This window comes from Pagrus major, chromosome 4 (assembly GCF_040436345.1).
Source record: "Pagrus major chromosome 4, Pma_NU_1.0".
NCBI lineage: Eukaryota > Metazoa > Chordata > Actinopteri > Spariformes > Sparidae > Pagrus > Pagrus major.
The window spans coordinates 15,618,966-15,633,032 of NC_133218.1; the positions used below are offsets into that span (position 1 = coordinate 15,618,966).

At 40.4% G+C, this 14,067-nt stretch overlaps 1 protein-coding gene across 1 annotated transcript in view; it reads right to left on the reverse strand.

The window, feature by feature from the left end:
* Positions 1-14,067, reverse strand: part of LOC140994255 (protein kinase C-binding protein NELL1-like) — a 255,459-nt gene that overhangs the window by 66,150 nt on the left and 175,242 nt on the right. The window contains exon 13 of the mRNA XM_073463824.1: positions 11,309-11,434. Within this exon, the coding sequence (XP_073319925.1) occupies positions 11,309-11,434 (126 nt within the window). The remainder of the gene's footprint in view (positions 1-11,308; positions 11,435-14,067) is intronic.

Consider the following 14,067-nt stretch of genomic DNA (forward strand, 5'->3'; position numbering starts at 1 on the left):
ATCATTTTGCTGTGTGAATTGTACCAAGAAACATTAACTTTACAGGTTGTGCATGGCTCAACCATTTACTGGTCTTCCATGACTTTAAACTGAATGCAATTGGTGCTTGGACAAATCAAACAAATAATTTCAATCTGTCAACTTTGGCTTCTTTTCATTTCTTACATTTTATGGACTAACAATTATTAACTGATTAAAGAAAAAGAACAAAAAACATCAGATTAATCAATAATGAAAATAATCATTAGTTGCCGTGCACATGATCAAACCATTCTTACAATTAACGTACAAACCAATCATGTCATGACAAACTTAAAACAGAAGCATTGAAAGAGAAGAAGAAGAAGCAGATTTGTTTCTGAAGAGAGACTTATGCAAACACAGTATGGGAGCTATGCTACTGTTGTAAAGTTAGCAGGAAATTGGTCCGACAGTGATGTAAGAGAACTGGTCTCCATGCCGAGGACGAGATGACAAGACAAGGCAGTTTAGGCACATAAGGGTATAAAGCTTGCTGCATGCTTCATCTGTAATGTCTCAGTACAGTACAGATAACACCCTGTAATTTCTTTTCGTCAGACAACTTTTACTTGTATACAGCAAAAAAAGTCATTACTTTACCAGAAATTTTAACAAAGAGTAACAACGACCAAGACAATTTTTTTTTTTCACCAAAGAAAAGACATAGCTGTCCAGAAATTATTGCTGAGTGACATGAGTGTGTCCCTAAACCTCTGAAACAGCACAAACACCTTTGGAGTGACATGACAGTAGTTTATTTTTGTTGGATAAGTAAATAATCGTAATTACAGCGATTATTACAGTATAACCTAACACAGGGGTCACCAACCCTGTGCCAGCGGCATCTGGTTGCACACAGTGAGCATACGAGTTGCTGGCAGGGCACCTTAAACCTACACTGTTTCCTAACATGTGTAGCTTATTAAATGCAAAGCAGTGTTTCCCACACATATACTTTACTTGTTAATACCGAATGAGCTCTAGTTCTGGTGCTATCTGGCCAACCAGCCTTCAGTTTCACCAGTTTTGACGAAAGCCATTGTAAACAAGGAAAAGACTTATGAGTGACATCTGTCAATAGCCATTAAAGGCTTTTTCTCCACAATACCAATCTCTCTTTCTTCCAGTAAATACTCCACATAACACATTTTAGCTTTTTAGACCCTTTTTTGTTTGATGCCTATTTATACTTTTGGTATTTTGGTTTTCTTTTACTTTTACTCTCTGATTACACATATTTGACTCAAACTGGAATGAGCAATGTCAATTCACATTATGTTTTTCATGTTAAGAGGATCTAACTGAAGCCAGGGTTGTTTCTGTCAGAGAAATAACTTCTGCTGACATTTCTTTTCTCAGATTTCATCTGTCTTCTCTTCCTTTTTCAGCGCTCGGAACCTTTTTAGGTCTCTAAAACAAAAATGAGGAGATTAAAGGATCTATGACTAAAACCAACACCTCATGATTCACTTTTACTTTACATAATAAATTTCTAAAACATGTCCTCATCTCTTAAGCTCCTACCGTCGTCTCATTCAATAATGTCAAGCAGAACACTTCAGTAATGTGAAATTTAATGACCAGTGACAAGCCCATAAAAAAGAATAGAGCACGGCAGGATTTTTCAAGCGTTTTTTTCCTCTTTTTTTTTTTTTAAAACTCAAAGTCGTCATGCTCACTTCCTGCCTCAGCCTTGCTGCTCACCTTGACATGATGTGAACTCAGCAGGGATCGGTCCTGTGTCAAGGAGAGAAATACATTGATTGCCTGTCATAGCATTTAGCCTGGAGGACATGGATTTCCATAAAATTAGTTAGAAAAAACTTCTGATTTTCCTGCACCAATCAATTTGTAGTCGAAGAGGTTGTTTTTCTTTTTGAACCGCCAATGGATCGATTCCATCTTACACAGCTGCTTTTACATTCTGCATGCATGTGTGCTCACAAAGAAGAGTATAAAGACTAAACTGGGTTAAAAGGCTTCTGGCATAGGTCAGTGTGGAACAAGGGCCTTTTTATGTGTTTATGTGGTGCGACTATGCAAGACTGCTCATTTATCAGACCTTTTATGATGCAGATGTGCCTCTCTATCCTCTCATCTGATATGTTTACAGTGTAGTTTATGTCAGTTTCTGCAAATCACAGGTGCCTCAAAGTTTGCATGAGACATGGAGACATCGGCATTTGCAAGCATGACACCACTGGATATGGTTTCGGGAACCAAAACTGGATATTTTTCACAGGAAGTCGGACCATCTCCAGGTGTGTTTGTGGCAACAGAACTGGGATTTTTTATTGAGACCTTGAGATATTTCTAAAATTTCTGTTTTTTTTTTTTTTGGAAGACTGCTGGGCATTTCCAGATGTGTTTGCATCGACCAAAAAAGGTATTTTAAGCCAAACCTTGATGTTTTCCTACCCATAACCGAGCGTTTTTTGGGCCTAAACCTAACCAGAATATAAACTCAGCGCTGTGACAAGTTGCAACATAAAGACACTAATAACTTATTTGTGGCTTCGTAAAAACGTACATAGCTAACATTTATTCTGGCAGTTAAATTGATTCTTTATATCCATAAGTCACAAAAATAAAATACCAATTAATATGTATGGCAGTGTAAGCTAACAAGACATGTACCTCCATTAACAGGTTTTATGCTTAATGCTATATCAATATGTTCACCAGCAAGTCGCTTACAAGCTGTTGTATCGGTTTTGGAGCTTTATTTCAAAAAAACGCTGCCCTCTACGAACATCTGGAAACTCTGATAAGACGGATGAGAGTGTACCTAAAAGGACATTTCCGGATGATGATACACGATACTTGATGACGACGATACTTGTTCTACCATCTGAACAAGGAGTGACTGTACAGAATTTCTTTACTTTTTCTCATCTCCAATTTTTACATGCATACAATATCAATGAGCACATGTCGCAATTGACTGGGGTAAGGAAGCAGGAGACACGAGAAGAGAAATCTGCACTGCTGCTGGGAGTGTGTGTGTTACAGTCACGTGATATTATTTACATGAAGCACTAAAGACCCTGCAATTTGAAACACAAGTGCTTCTCATTATGCTGCAGATATGTTCATCTTGAATAACAGCCGCTGCTTTAGAGGCATTAGCGTCCGGTTTGTTTTATAGTGTCCTGACCACCTCATCCGTATCCTCTCTGTGTGTAGCTGCAGCACGGAGCCTGAGAACTAATGCAATGAATTTACCTCCCTGCGAAATATACAGCTCTCTGCAATAAAGATGCTTAGGCTGCAATTCATATTAATGAAAGCATGTTCCGTTAATGTGCTCTGTCAGTAAACATCCATCCCATAGCCACAGTACATCATTATTCCACATGTGTATTCAGCCGGGGGAACAGGAAGATAATGCATCAAAGAAGAAGAGGCGGGGGTTACAGAAAAGCATTGTGACGTGAGGACAGACATCACTCTGGATGCTCGAACAGGAAGAAACACTCCTTACATCAAACCTTTATGGGGAGGCTAAAAATAAACAGCAGCTTCTACAGACAATTACACAGGGATGAAAGTAAGGACTAAGGAAAACTTATCTGACTCCTTCCCAAACTGTGTTTGATGGGCTTATAAAATTGGCTGGTGCCGAGCCAACCTGACAGCGTGACCCTCATTTTTGAAGAGTTAATGTACACAGGGAGGGTTGCCAAGGTTTCCCAGCTCGTCACACCTGAGCTCCACATTCATTACATGTATAATTGGAGTTGGATTTGATCAAATTTTCATTAAACATATAATGTGTCAGGGGGGTGGGGGGGATCTTTTTTGAATTTTGCAGAATATATGTAGCAACTGATGCATGAAATTAGTGGCAACTTCTTTTGGTCAGTCATACAGCCGAGCTTGAGCATTTTGTCAATGAACAGCAGGTTGATAAAAAAATAAAAAGTCAAATATTGATCAGTGCAGATGAGGATAGAAGACAAATATACACTACAGGATGAAATGCAGCAGCAGGTGATGTAGCTGCTGTCTGAATAAATGATTAGTCAACAGAAAGCTCTCAGTTCAATCAATATGGTTAAAATACCACCACCAGGCTTATGTCAACTCAAGGGAAAGGAGTCACAGGTGGACAATATAATGATATTGATTAGAGCCTGATTGATTTTTAAATAAATATTGATGATTACCTGCTAACAAAACAAATCCAATCAGTTTGATCTTTTTTACGCAAACATTAACACAACATTAAAATCCATGATACCTCCACAGAGGTGCGACAAAGATTATGGACACTGATGGCCGAGGCTGCCATGTAAGGTGCTGACCTGCTCACCAGGAGCAACTTGGAGTTCAGCATCTTGGCCGAGGATACTTCGACGGGCAGCAGGGGGAAATGGGGTTTGAACCAACGACCTTCGAATTAGTGGACGACCTGCTCTTACTCCTGAGCCCCAGCAACCCATATACAGGGGCAGGATAGAGTTGAACAATTAACTTTACCATCAGTAATGGTTGTTATGAATAAAGGATGGTGGTTAGGTTGGCTGTGTTTTGAGATTATTTTTTGATAGCTGCCTTAATTATCCTGTCATTCCAGAGTTTTTATTTCCTTAATCTCAAATAAAAACAAATTAAATTAAATTAAATTAAATTAAATTAAATTAAATTAAATTAAATTAAATCAAAAGAGGTAGTTAGTAAAATTGAAATAGCTCACTTAAACTCATCATGATTAACAAGAAAAAATCAAAATATTTCATTTGAATTTAAGAAATACCAGCCTGCAGTCGTGTGCCTCGACCAACCGGTCAGGTCACAGTTTACATCCATGTCTTTGCACTACTCATATAATATATGTAGTGAAGCCTATGAGGGAATTTAATAAGAGTGTTTTTTGTCAAAATGGAAGTTATCACTATATTGACATACAGAATATGAGCTAGAAACATTTCATCTTCACTGAGAGACACATGGTGCAACAACAATCACCTGAAGCTCAAAATTGGCAAAACCAATGAATTTGTGGATTCAGAAGCTGCAGCCCTGCAGATCTCAACCATCAGCACAGTTTCAAGGTGAGCATCAAAATCTGTGCCACTGATTAAGTATCCAACCAATTGTGAAATATGGTCACAATGTCCCCTTCTGTTCCTGAGATGTCATGTTCACAAGAATTGGTCGGACAGACAACCAGCAAAGATAATGCTGATGGCCGCAGCTGTCGCCGGCGCAAAAACATACGAATAAAGACCACCAATACGTAAAAGTTCACCTATGCATATAATGAAACTGTTCTTTTGTATATCCATTAACAATCAGCCGATGCCAGTATGTTTATAATAGACTATGCCAAAATAATCTTACACTACAGTGTCTTCAGTTGACTAAGAGGAGTATAAAAGCTGCAGCTTGGTGGATAACAAAGCTCTTTAATCTGGAGTTTCAATGTCTTAACCCAGTCATACGTTGTGCGAGGCTGCAGCTTCTAATAGATGAGGAGTTCATTTTAAAACGGCTACACCACACTTTATCTCCAGGCCTGGGAAACCAGATGTTGGAGTTTATTTATAGGACGGTGCCAAAAGAAGGACCTTAAACCCCCCCCATTTATTCCAGTAGTTTAATCTGTAAGTATGAGTCTTATCAGCGCCTGCTTCACGCAGGAAACAATTGCTCTAAAACCCAGAGATCATAGGATAAGTACACAGTGGGAGTCGGACAGCCATTTACACAATTACCTATGGCAGACAACTATTATCCTCCAACACATGGAGTCAGAGATCATAATGATCTTTCACAGGGGAAATCACTTTGGCTCTGCATGCACTGCACCATAAAGACTGGAATCATCTATGCTTTTGCAAACTGCAGTATCAGCTCAGCATTGTTAAACAATAATTCTCTTTTTTTCCCCCCTTAAAATTAAATATCTTTTTTTTTTTTTTTAACATAGTCCCTCTATTCACCCAATAGCAAGTAGTTATAGCAAAGAGTTTTTTTTAAGAAAACTGATCTACAGGAAAGTCTTGATCACATCAGATGTGTTTTAGCAACATTTTTCCATACGATTTGAGTGGGTTTTAAGCATTTTGCGGGCAGCTTACGTGTGAACTCCACTGTTGATAAAGGTAACAAGTCTAACAAAACAGGGTTATAATGAATTACTGTTGTACTGCAGAGATGCTCTGGCCAACAAATCTTATTCTCTGGATGTAAGAAAACATTTTTCCATGTTTGGTATAGGCCTCAACAAATGCTGCACCAACATGACTTTTTTTTTTGGTTTTACAGTGAAAATGAAAATTGTAATGCAAAAATTCTTACAGTTGCAAAAATGTGAGGCCCAAATGCAGACACAGTGGTAGGTGGGTAAGAAACAAAAAGTGAGCTTTGTTTACAAAGCCGATATCCAAAAAATTTAAGTGCAGGCAATAAATGGCTAGCAGACAACAAAGGCCAGGCAAAAGAGAATCCAAGAAAAAACTAAGAATACATAACAAAGAACCAAGCAGAAAGTGGTGGGGAACAAAAACTGGAACACAGGAGAGGAAAAAACGCAGACTAACCAACATCAGGAAGAAAACAGGAAACACAGAGGTGACACCCCGACGCAAACAGACAAATTGACAAAGAGTAAGGAAAAACACAGGTAAAAAGAGCAGAGAAGTTACAAAATAAAACAGGAAATAACTGAAACAAAATCCCATCCATGACAAAGTTATTGTTCCAACGAATCAGGATTAAAATTAACATCCCAAAATCTGTCAAAATAATCGCAATTATTTTGTATCCTGGGGTGCCGCATTTTTAAATTAACACTAAGTTTGTTAGCATGAGCACTGTTTTCATTTGGCGAACACCTCAAACTCCCTGAAAGGAAGGTCAAATCCTGGATTACCAACCAGCCAAAGCAGCAGAGTGCCCTAGGGCCCCAGAACACCAGTGGACCTGAAAGATCCCGGCTCACTGTTTGACAACTGACTTTTGCAAATTGAAAATGTGTTTGGAAATATGCACCACTAAGCACAACATCCACTGACATGATGAAGCCCCAAAGGTTTATTTATTATTTTGTGCTTACATAATGTATCCTGAATTATTGTTATTAATTAACACGTGTTTTGATTGACATCTGATCTCTGGAAAGTGCAGCGTTGAGTGCTCAGCACCAAAGATAATACAAACGCGGACTGCATAAACACGGATATGATGACAGCTCTGTGGCATTTTGAGAAGGCGACGTATAGAAACTCACACTTCTGCCACCTCTTGTCTTCCCCTCTGTCCATCCCGTTTCCCCAGAGCTGCTCGCCTGCTTCCATAGAGGTGAAATCAAGTGGAACCACAATTACCGCAGCCTCCTATTGTTTACAGGGAGCTGTCTACACGAAGGACAGGCTCCACCGCCAGGCAGGAGAGACAGAGAGAGCTGAGGCTGAGAGTGTACAATGCAAAAGGTGATACATGATATGTCGTGTAAAAGCTGCAAGAGGTGACATTTTATTCCTCTGAGGAAGGAGCTGCTCAGATTGTAATGTTGAGGGTAAATCTGTAGACCGTGTGCTGCCTACAGTGATGTAAGTTTCTGTGTGGATGAAGTCCACAGAGACACACATACAGTATGCTCACACGCACTGGCCTGAAGTGAAAAGACAGGAACAAACACATTACTTTCATCAGTGACTGTCACCAAACACATTCTCCTGCCGTCTCTAGGTTTTATCTCATTTCAGCTTGATTGTTACGGTTCAGGTGACTTTCTTACGGCTGACTGAGGACATGTACGTGATGTCACTGTAAGATCATTCCCCCCTGAGTGATACACATGAAAAAAAAAAAGAACACGGAAAAGCCTTCTAAAATTGTGAAGAGCTTTTGTGCACAAACAAGCAGATGTTTTTTAAAAAGTAATGTGGGTTAACGATTTCCAAGGGGTTGTGTAACAGAGCGACTAAGAGTTTTATGTGCAATTTTGAGGTACATAACCTGCATATTGCAGAGCTGAATATTGAGCTTTCAATTACAGTACATTTATCTGAGAGCTGTTTACCTTAACGATTAAGATTTTAATACCAAACATTCCATCAACTTTCTGAAGTGCTGGATCGTCATACATTTAAAGACCCATTATCTAAGATAAGATAAGATCTAGTCAACCTCAACCGACAACGAAACAACGTATTAATGCATAAGTAATAATCATTATTGATAATATAATATATAGTGTGAGGGAGGCTTTCTGCAAAATGAATACTAACTTTACTTAAACTAACAATAGATAAGTTTTTTGCTTCGACATATCATTATGAAGATATACACCTTGATTTCACTGCGCTATTTTGGCTGCCACAGGCACAAAATCTCACTGAAAAATGAAAGCTTACAGGCGATCCAATCAGGCTCCAGCTGAACCGCCAGAATAAAATGTTGGCAGTTAATGTTTCTGCAACCACTGATATGTTGGTCATATGAACCATATTAACATTTTTACAATACATCTCATATCATGTTCACATTATATGTTTATTACATGACTTTCATATCAGGAGGTGGAGGGGACGGTGGTGGAGTTACAGTCGAGAAGGCAGCCAAGCCAGTGACCACAATTTTGAGGCTAGGTTTCAACATTTGTAAGTGTTACATCATTGGAAATTTTAGGGAGACCTAAGGACAATTTCCAGCTTTGTTTTTTGCCTAAACCTAACCAGAGCATAAGCACAGCATTGTCACAACATAAAATTGAAAAATGAACCTCAAGACACATAAAGTTTCCACATATCAGTGGTTTGCAGAAATGTACATTGCCGACATTTATTCTGGCGATTGGGTTGCCGGCTGGCAGTCTGGCACCATTTCTATCCGCAATCTGTCAGTCTAACACTGTAAAGTCAAGTCAATTTTATTTTTATAGTCTCACATCACAAATCACAACTTTCATCATGGGCTTCACAATCAGTACAGCATATGACACCCTATATCCTTAGTCCCTCAAACAATACCCTTGAAAACATTTCAACAAAATCCATCGCAAGGGTATAAATAATCAAAATAGTCAATTAGTTTTAATTAAGGCGGACCAACCCCAAAAGGGGATGAGGGTTTAAGGGTTATAATAGGATCAAGTATCTAGAGTATATGCCCTCAGGCTCTGTTCTGGGTACTGCTACTTATCCATCCCTACAAACAGAATATATCTGTCAGGAAACGCAATATCTGGCCACATCTCAAAATCCACAGACCACCAGATATACTTTAAGGATTGATGATTATTATGAGGAGGTGATATTGCAGAACATAGTGCCATCAACGCATACCTTCTATTAAGATTAATGATTAAAGCTCCACAACTCTGCACACCAAAGCAGATTTCAGCCTCCAAAATTGCTCTGCGATCAGAGGGGACTTTGTGAGTTAACTTTCTCCTCGCTAACCACTTCATGATATGAGAAACCAGAGAAACAAGAAACTGGATTCCACTGTGTCTGTGTGTGTCCTGCTTAATGCACAAAACCTTTCCAGATCCAGACACAATGAAGAAAAACAATACAGATTTCAGCTCAACGTGTCAATTACAAAGCTAACGTGCAATCGTGTTAACATTGTGTGAAATGTGAGCCGTCACCTCGCAGCACCGTGAATGCTAACTCTGTTTCACATTCATGTTGAGGATCTTAAACCCTTGAGAAGAAGCTGAGGGGAAGCAGGAAGAGGGAAAAGGACAGAGAAAGGATTTATCTCTCCCAGCAGATGTAGAGAGGGCTCCTCGGGCTCCCAGTCAGCAGCCAGGACAGTTTACAAGCTGCAAAATAGATTGATTGTCTATGGATCCCTGTTCCTGCATGGCTGCCAACTGTGAGCTAATTAAAGAACACTTCTCCGGAGAAACACTGAGCAGCAACCAAACACATCGTAGTCACTCTGGAGAAAACATGTTGCTCTAAACCTCTTCAGAGAAAAAACATTGTCAACCAGCTATGCCAGGTGTCACTGTACTGTACGTTCGGGAAATGGCTTGATCCACAGAAATAAACCTAGACTGAGCAGGTACATTGTGTGGTCAAAAAATAGAAAATGTTAGAATTGTTTCCTGTCCTGACTTTCAGCTGTGAGAAGGTCAAGGTCGATGTAGAGAAAGCAAGATATATTTTAAATCAGTTTATCAACTGTCATTTTAGAGCCATTAAAAAACTGAATGGCTGCAATCACCCATTCTTCTGTGATTACATGCTGATTCCTTCAGCCTTTAAAAGGACATGCTGAGGTATTCACCAATCAATTCCCATTCGTTTCTCCGCATGCTTTAATTGCAGATAACAAGAAATACAGCGTAATTCGCAGCCTCATGTGGTTAGCAGTTGACGGAAGCAGTTGACACAATTACCAGCCACTTTAGACAGGCATTAGTAAAAACTGTAAGATGGCATTAAACTGACAAAGAGAGGAGACAACGTACATATCTCATCTGAATTCTGAACTTTTCTCATATGAAGAGGTGGAACCTATCATGGTCATCGTACATTGCCACTCTTAAACTTAACTTATTCCTGTCAACTTTCACAGAGGACCAATAGAAAGCATCCTGACTGGAAACATCAACAAACTGACATGGTTCGTGCATGGCCCAGGACAGGAAGGCTCTGCAGTAGGTGAATAAAACCGCCCAGAACATCATTGGCACCCATCTCCTGAGCATCAGTGATATCAGTGAAGTGAGATGTCTGACAGAGTGCAAACTACTAAATAATACTAAAAGACAACACCCACCCCAACACAGTCTGTTCAGCCTGCTGCCATCCGGCAAAAGTATCCACTGCTGTACCACCAGACTAGCAGACTCCTCAATTCATCCTCAACTCTTCACTTTTTTATTCCCTCTTTGTTCCATGACTGAAGGGTGTAAAGCCACGGTATAATTATTATTCTTTTACACTGTTACATTCATACTGCTATATAGCTAATCCAAGCATGTGGACTTGAATTGTGAATTTAGACAGCCCTATTTAGACAGCCCTCAGCACCATCAGGTCTGTAAGTCTGGTGAAGTCACATTTAGACATTTAGATTTCACAGCATTCACAATTTAGTTTAGCATGTTAGCATGCCAAGAATTGCTAATAACAGCTGAGGCTACTGTCTTGCTTTTGTTGGTTTTGTGGGTTTAATTTGCAAGCCAGAAGAAAACTGCCCATCAACCTACTGAAGGTTGATGGGCAGTTCAACCATACATCTATAGATGTATGATGCGATACCAGATGGACTATATGTACCAATAGTGAGTCAGTAATGTGTTTTTATGCAGACGTACCGGTGCAGGAGTATTCGTCCACTCTGATGAAGCCTGGCAGACAGTCACAGCGATGGCTGCCGGGCAGGTTGACACACACCGTGTTGGACTGGCAGTAATGCATCTGGGTCGCACACTCATCAATATCTGAGGACAAACAGAGCAGATACAGTGGATTAATAACTCAGCGGGTAGCTCTCTAAAGACACATTCCTCGAGCAGCTGATGAAGCAGGTGGATGAAGCTCGATGAACTGCGTCAACACTGTTGCATTAATCTTGATTCACCTTGTTGCTAGCAGTTATTAATTAGAGTGACGCCCATCCAAAAATGGTGCTGAAATTGCCTTCACTTATCATAACACGGACAAACAAGACAAGTTTTTCAAAGGACGTTTTTCCCCACAAAATATATAAACTGTTGTGTTGTTTAGTTAGAGCAATAGAAAGGAGTACCAGGGAAGGAGGAAAATATGGGGTCCAAAGAGAGGAAAGGAAAGGAAAGGAAAGGAAAGCAAAGCAAAGGAAAGGAAATAACGAGATGAGATGAGATAAGGACACAAAAACTAAAGAGGACAAAGGAGAGCAGTGAGAGCAGTATCTTACCTAACGTCCATTATATTCTGCTAATATGACACATTGCAGCCTCTTTTCATACACATAATCTGGCTCTTCCTAATGTAGCTTGAAAGACATTGTATGAGCATTAAAACACAGAGCTCAGGGAGGCATTAGATGAGCTGGTTGACTGCTGATGAAATGGGATCGGAAACACACAAGGGAGGTGTTATGCAGAAGGGTCTAAATTTGTATGTGCGTCTGTGAATGTGTGTACGTATTTATGTGCATGTGAGCAGCAGAGAGCCAGTTTCCTGCAGCTAACAGGCCTTTCCACCACTTCAGGGAGCCTGTATGCTACACTTAGGGGAAGAAGAGAGTGAGGAGAGTATTTCCATATCCTCTCCTTAGATAAATACATTCCAGCTTTGAGGTTTTCAGCTCACACTTTCCCCTTACAACAGGATAAATTTGTATGAAGTATGTAATTGACTTACATGCAACACCCAGAGGTTTTTTCTCTGCAAATTTCATCCTTGGAGAGTGTACAGTAGGAGTGTTGAATTGCACAATCAAAGAGAGACGGATCTGTATTCAGGCATACAAAGCCTCGTTGGCCTTCAGCGTAAAAAGCATTGATCTGCTACATCAAAAACATTGAACTTATTTGAGTGCTTTCAGGCTGCGAGACAGTCCCTGAATCCAATTTTCATCTTGTCCTGAAGCGCTACTCCACCCTGAAAGCTGCTCATTTGATTACCCTTTATTGGCCAAAGCGTTCTTTAAGCCTGTTGAAGGCCGAGCTGTGATGTCGCCAGTGTGTGGCCTCAATAATTCAAAGTTGTGAGCTTGCTGCTTTTGTCAGCCTTTATTTAAGTGGGGAAAGCATCTACTGTCAAATCTGACGCATGATGAGACTTTCTGATGTGTGTCGCTCTGAGGTCGTATATCCCCTGTGTTTGCTACTGTGTGTGTGTGTGTGTGTGTGTGTGTGTGTGTGTCTGTCTGTCTGTCTGAATGTCTGTGTGAGTGCTTGTGTTCGCCCTCTGCAGCCTCCTCTGGGAGTGTCGTAGCAGGTGAGGTCTGCTGACAGAACTGGAACTGTCATTTCACACAGGGGGGAATTCATTTTTCTTGATTTGCTGGTGCCTCTTCCTCCCTCTCTTCCTCCCTCTCTCCCTTCCTCACTCCTCTTCCCAGACCTCCTCCTCCCTCCTCCCTCCTCCCTCCCCCTCTGAGCTCACTTTCTTCATCTCTCTGCTGCTTTATTCATGCTGTGATGTAGGTCAGGGCTGGAAAGGGGAACAGCTAAAAATAAGGCAGGGTAGTACTCTGTGTGCATGAGCATGTATTTGTGTGTGTGCGTGCTCATCCCTTTGTGTGTATTTGTCTGTTTGCATGTGTTTGAGGGAGAGAAAGACTGTGTGTCTGGTGTTGAGTGTTTGAATGCTGTGAGGCAGAAATGGAGAAGACTCTTCATATTTGTGTGCATGTGTGTGTGTGTGTGTGTGTGTGTGTGTGTGTGTACACGTGGGAGTGCATGTGTGTATATGCATGCTAGTATCTCCATCACCCCTTACTGTACGGAGGTTAATTGAAACAGCTTTCCGTCCCACAACAAAATTATCTCCTGCTGATTAAAATGCCTTTATTTTCTTCACGCTAATCAACCCAGATTGTGTGTCTGTGTGTGAGTGTTTGTATTTGTGTGTGTCCACAAATATAGTCCAGGACATCAGCCGCTGCAGCTGATCGGTCTCTTTCAGCAGCTCATTTTTTGGTTTGTTTGAAGACGACTTGATGAGGCTGCTGCCTCAGAATAAGACCACCTTTCTAGAATTTCAATTTTGTAACTTTATTGTTACTTTGTTGGTACTTTATTACTTTGGTGCAGTTTGTTCATGGAGAGAACAAAAGATCCATTGCAGATCTTTTTCTTTGCCAGGGGTACTCTGTAATGTTGCTCTAAGGGGAGCAACTCAGTATGGAGGGGACGCTTAATGAATTTCAGTATCATTTATGTACCACCAAATCATAACAATACTATCAGGGCACTTCTCCTATTAAGCATGTCTATATTATTTACAGAGACCCAATGATTCCCACTATGAGCAAGTGGTTGTTGACAGTGGCGAGGAAAAACTCACTACAGGCAGAAACCTCGAACAGAATCGGGTTCTTGGTGGGCTACCATCTGCTCCGGCTGACTAGCGTTGATGTTTA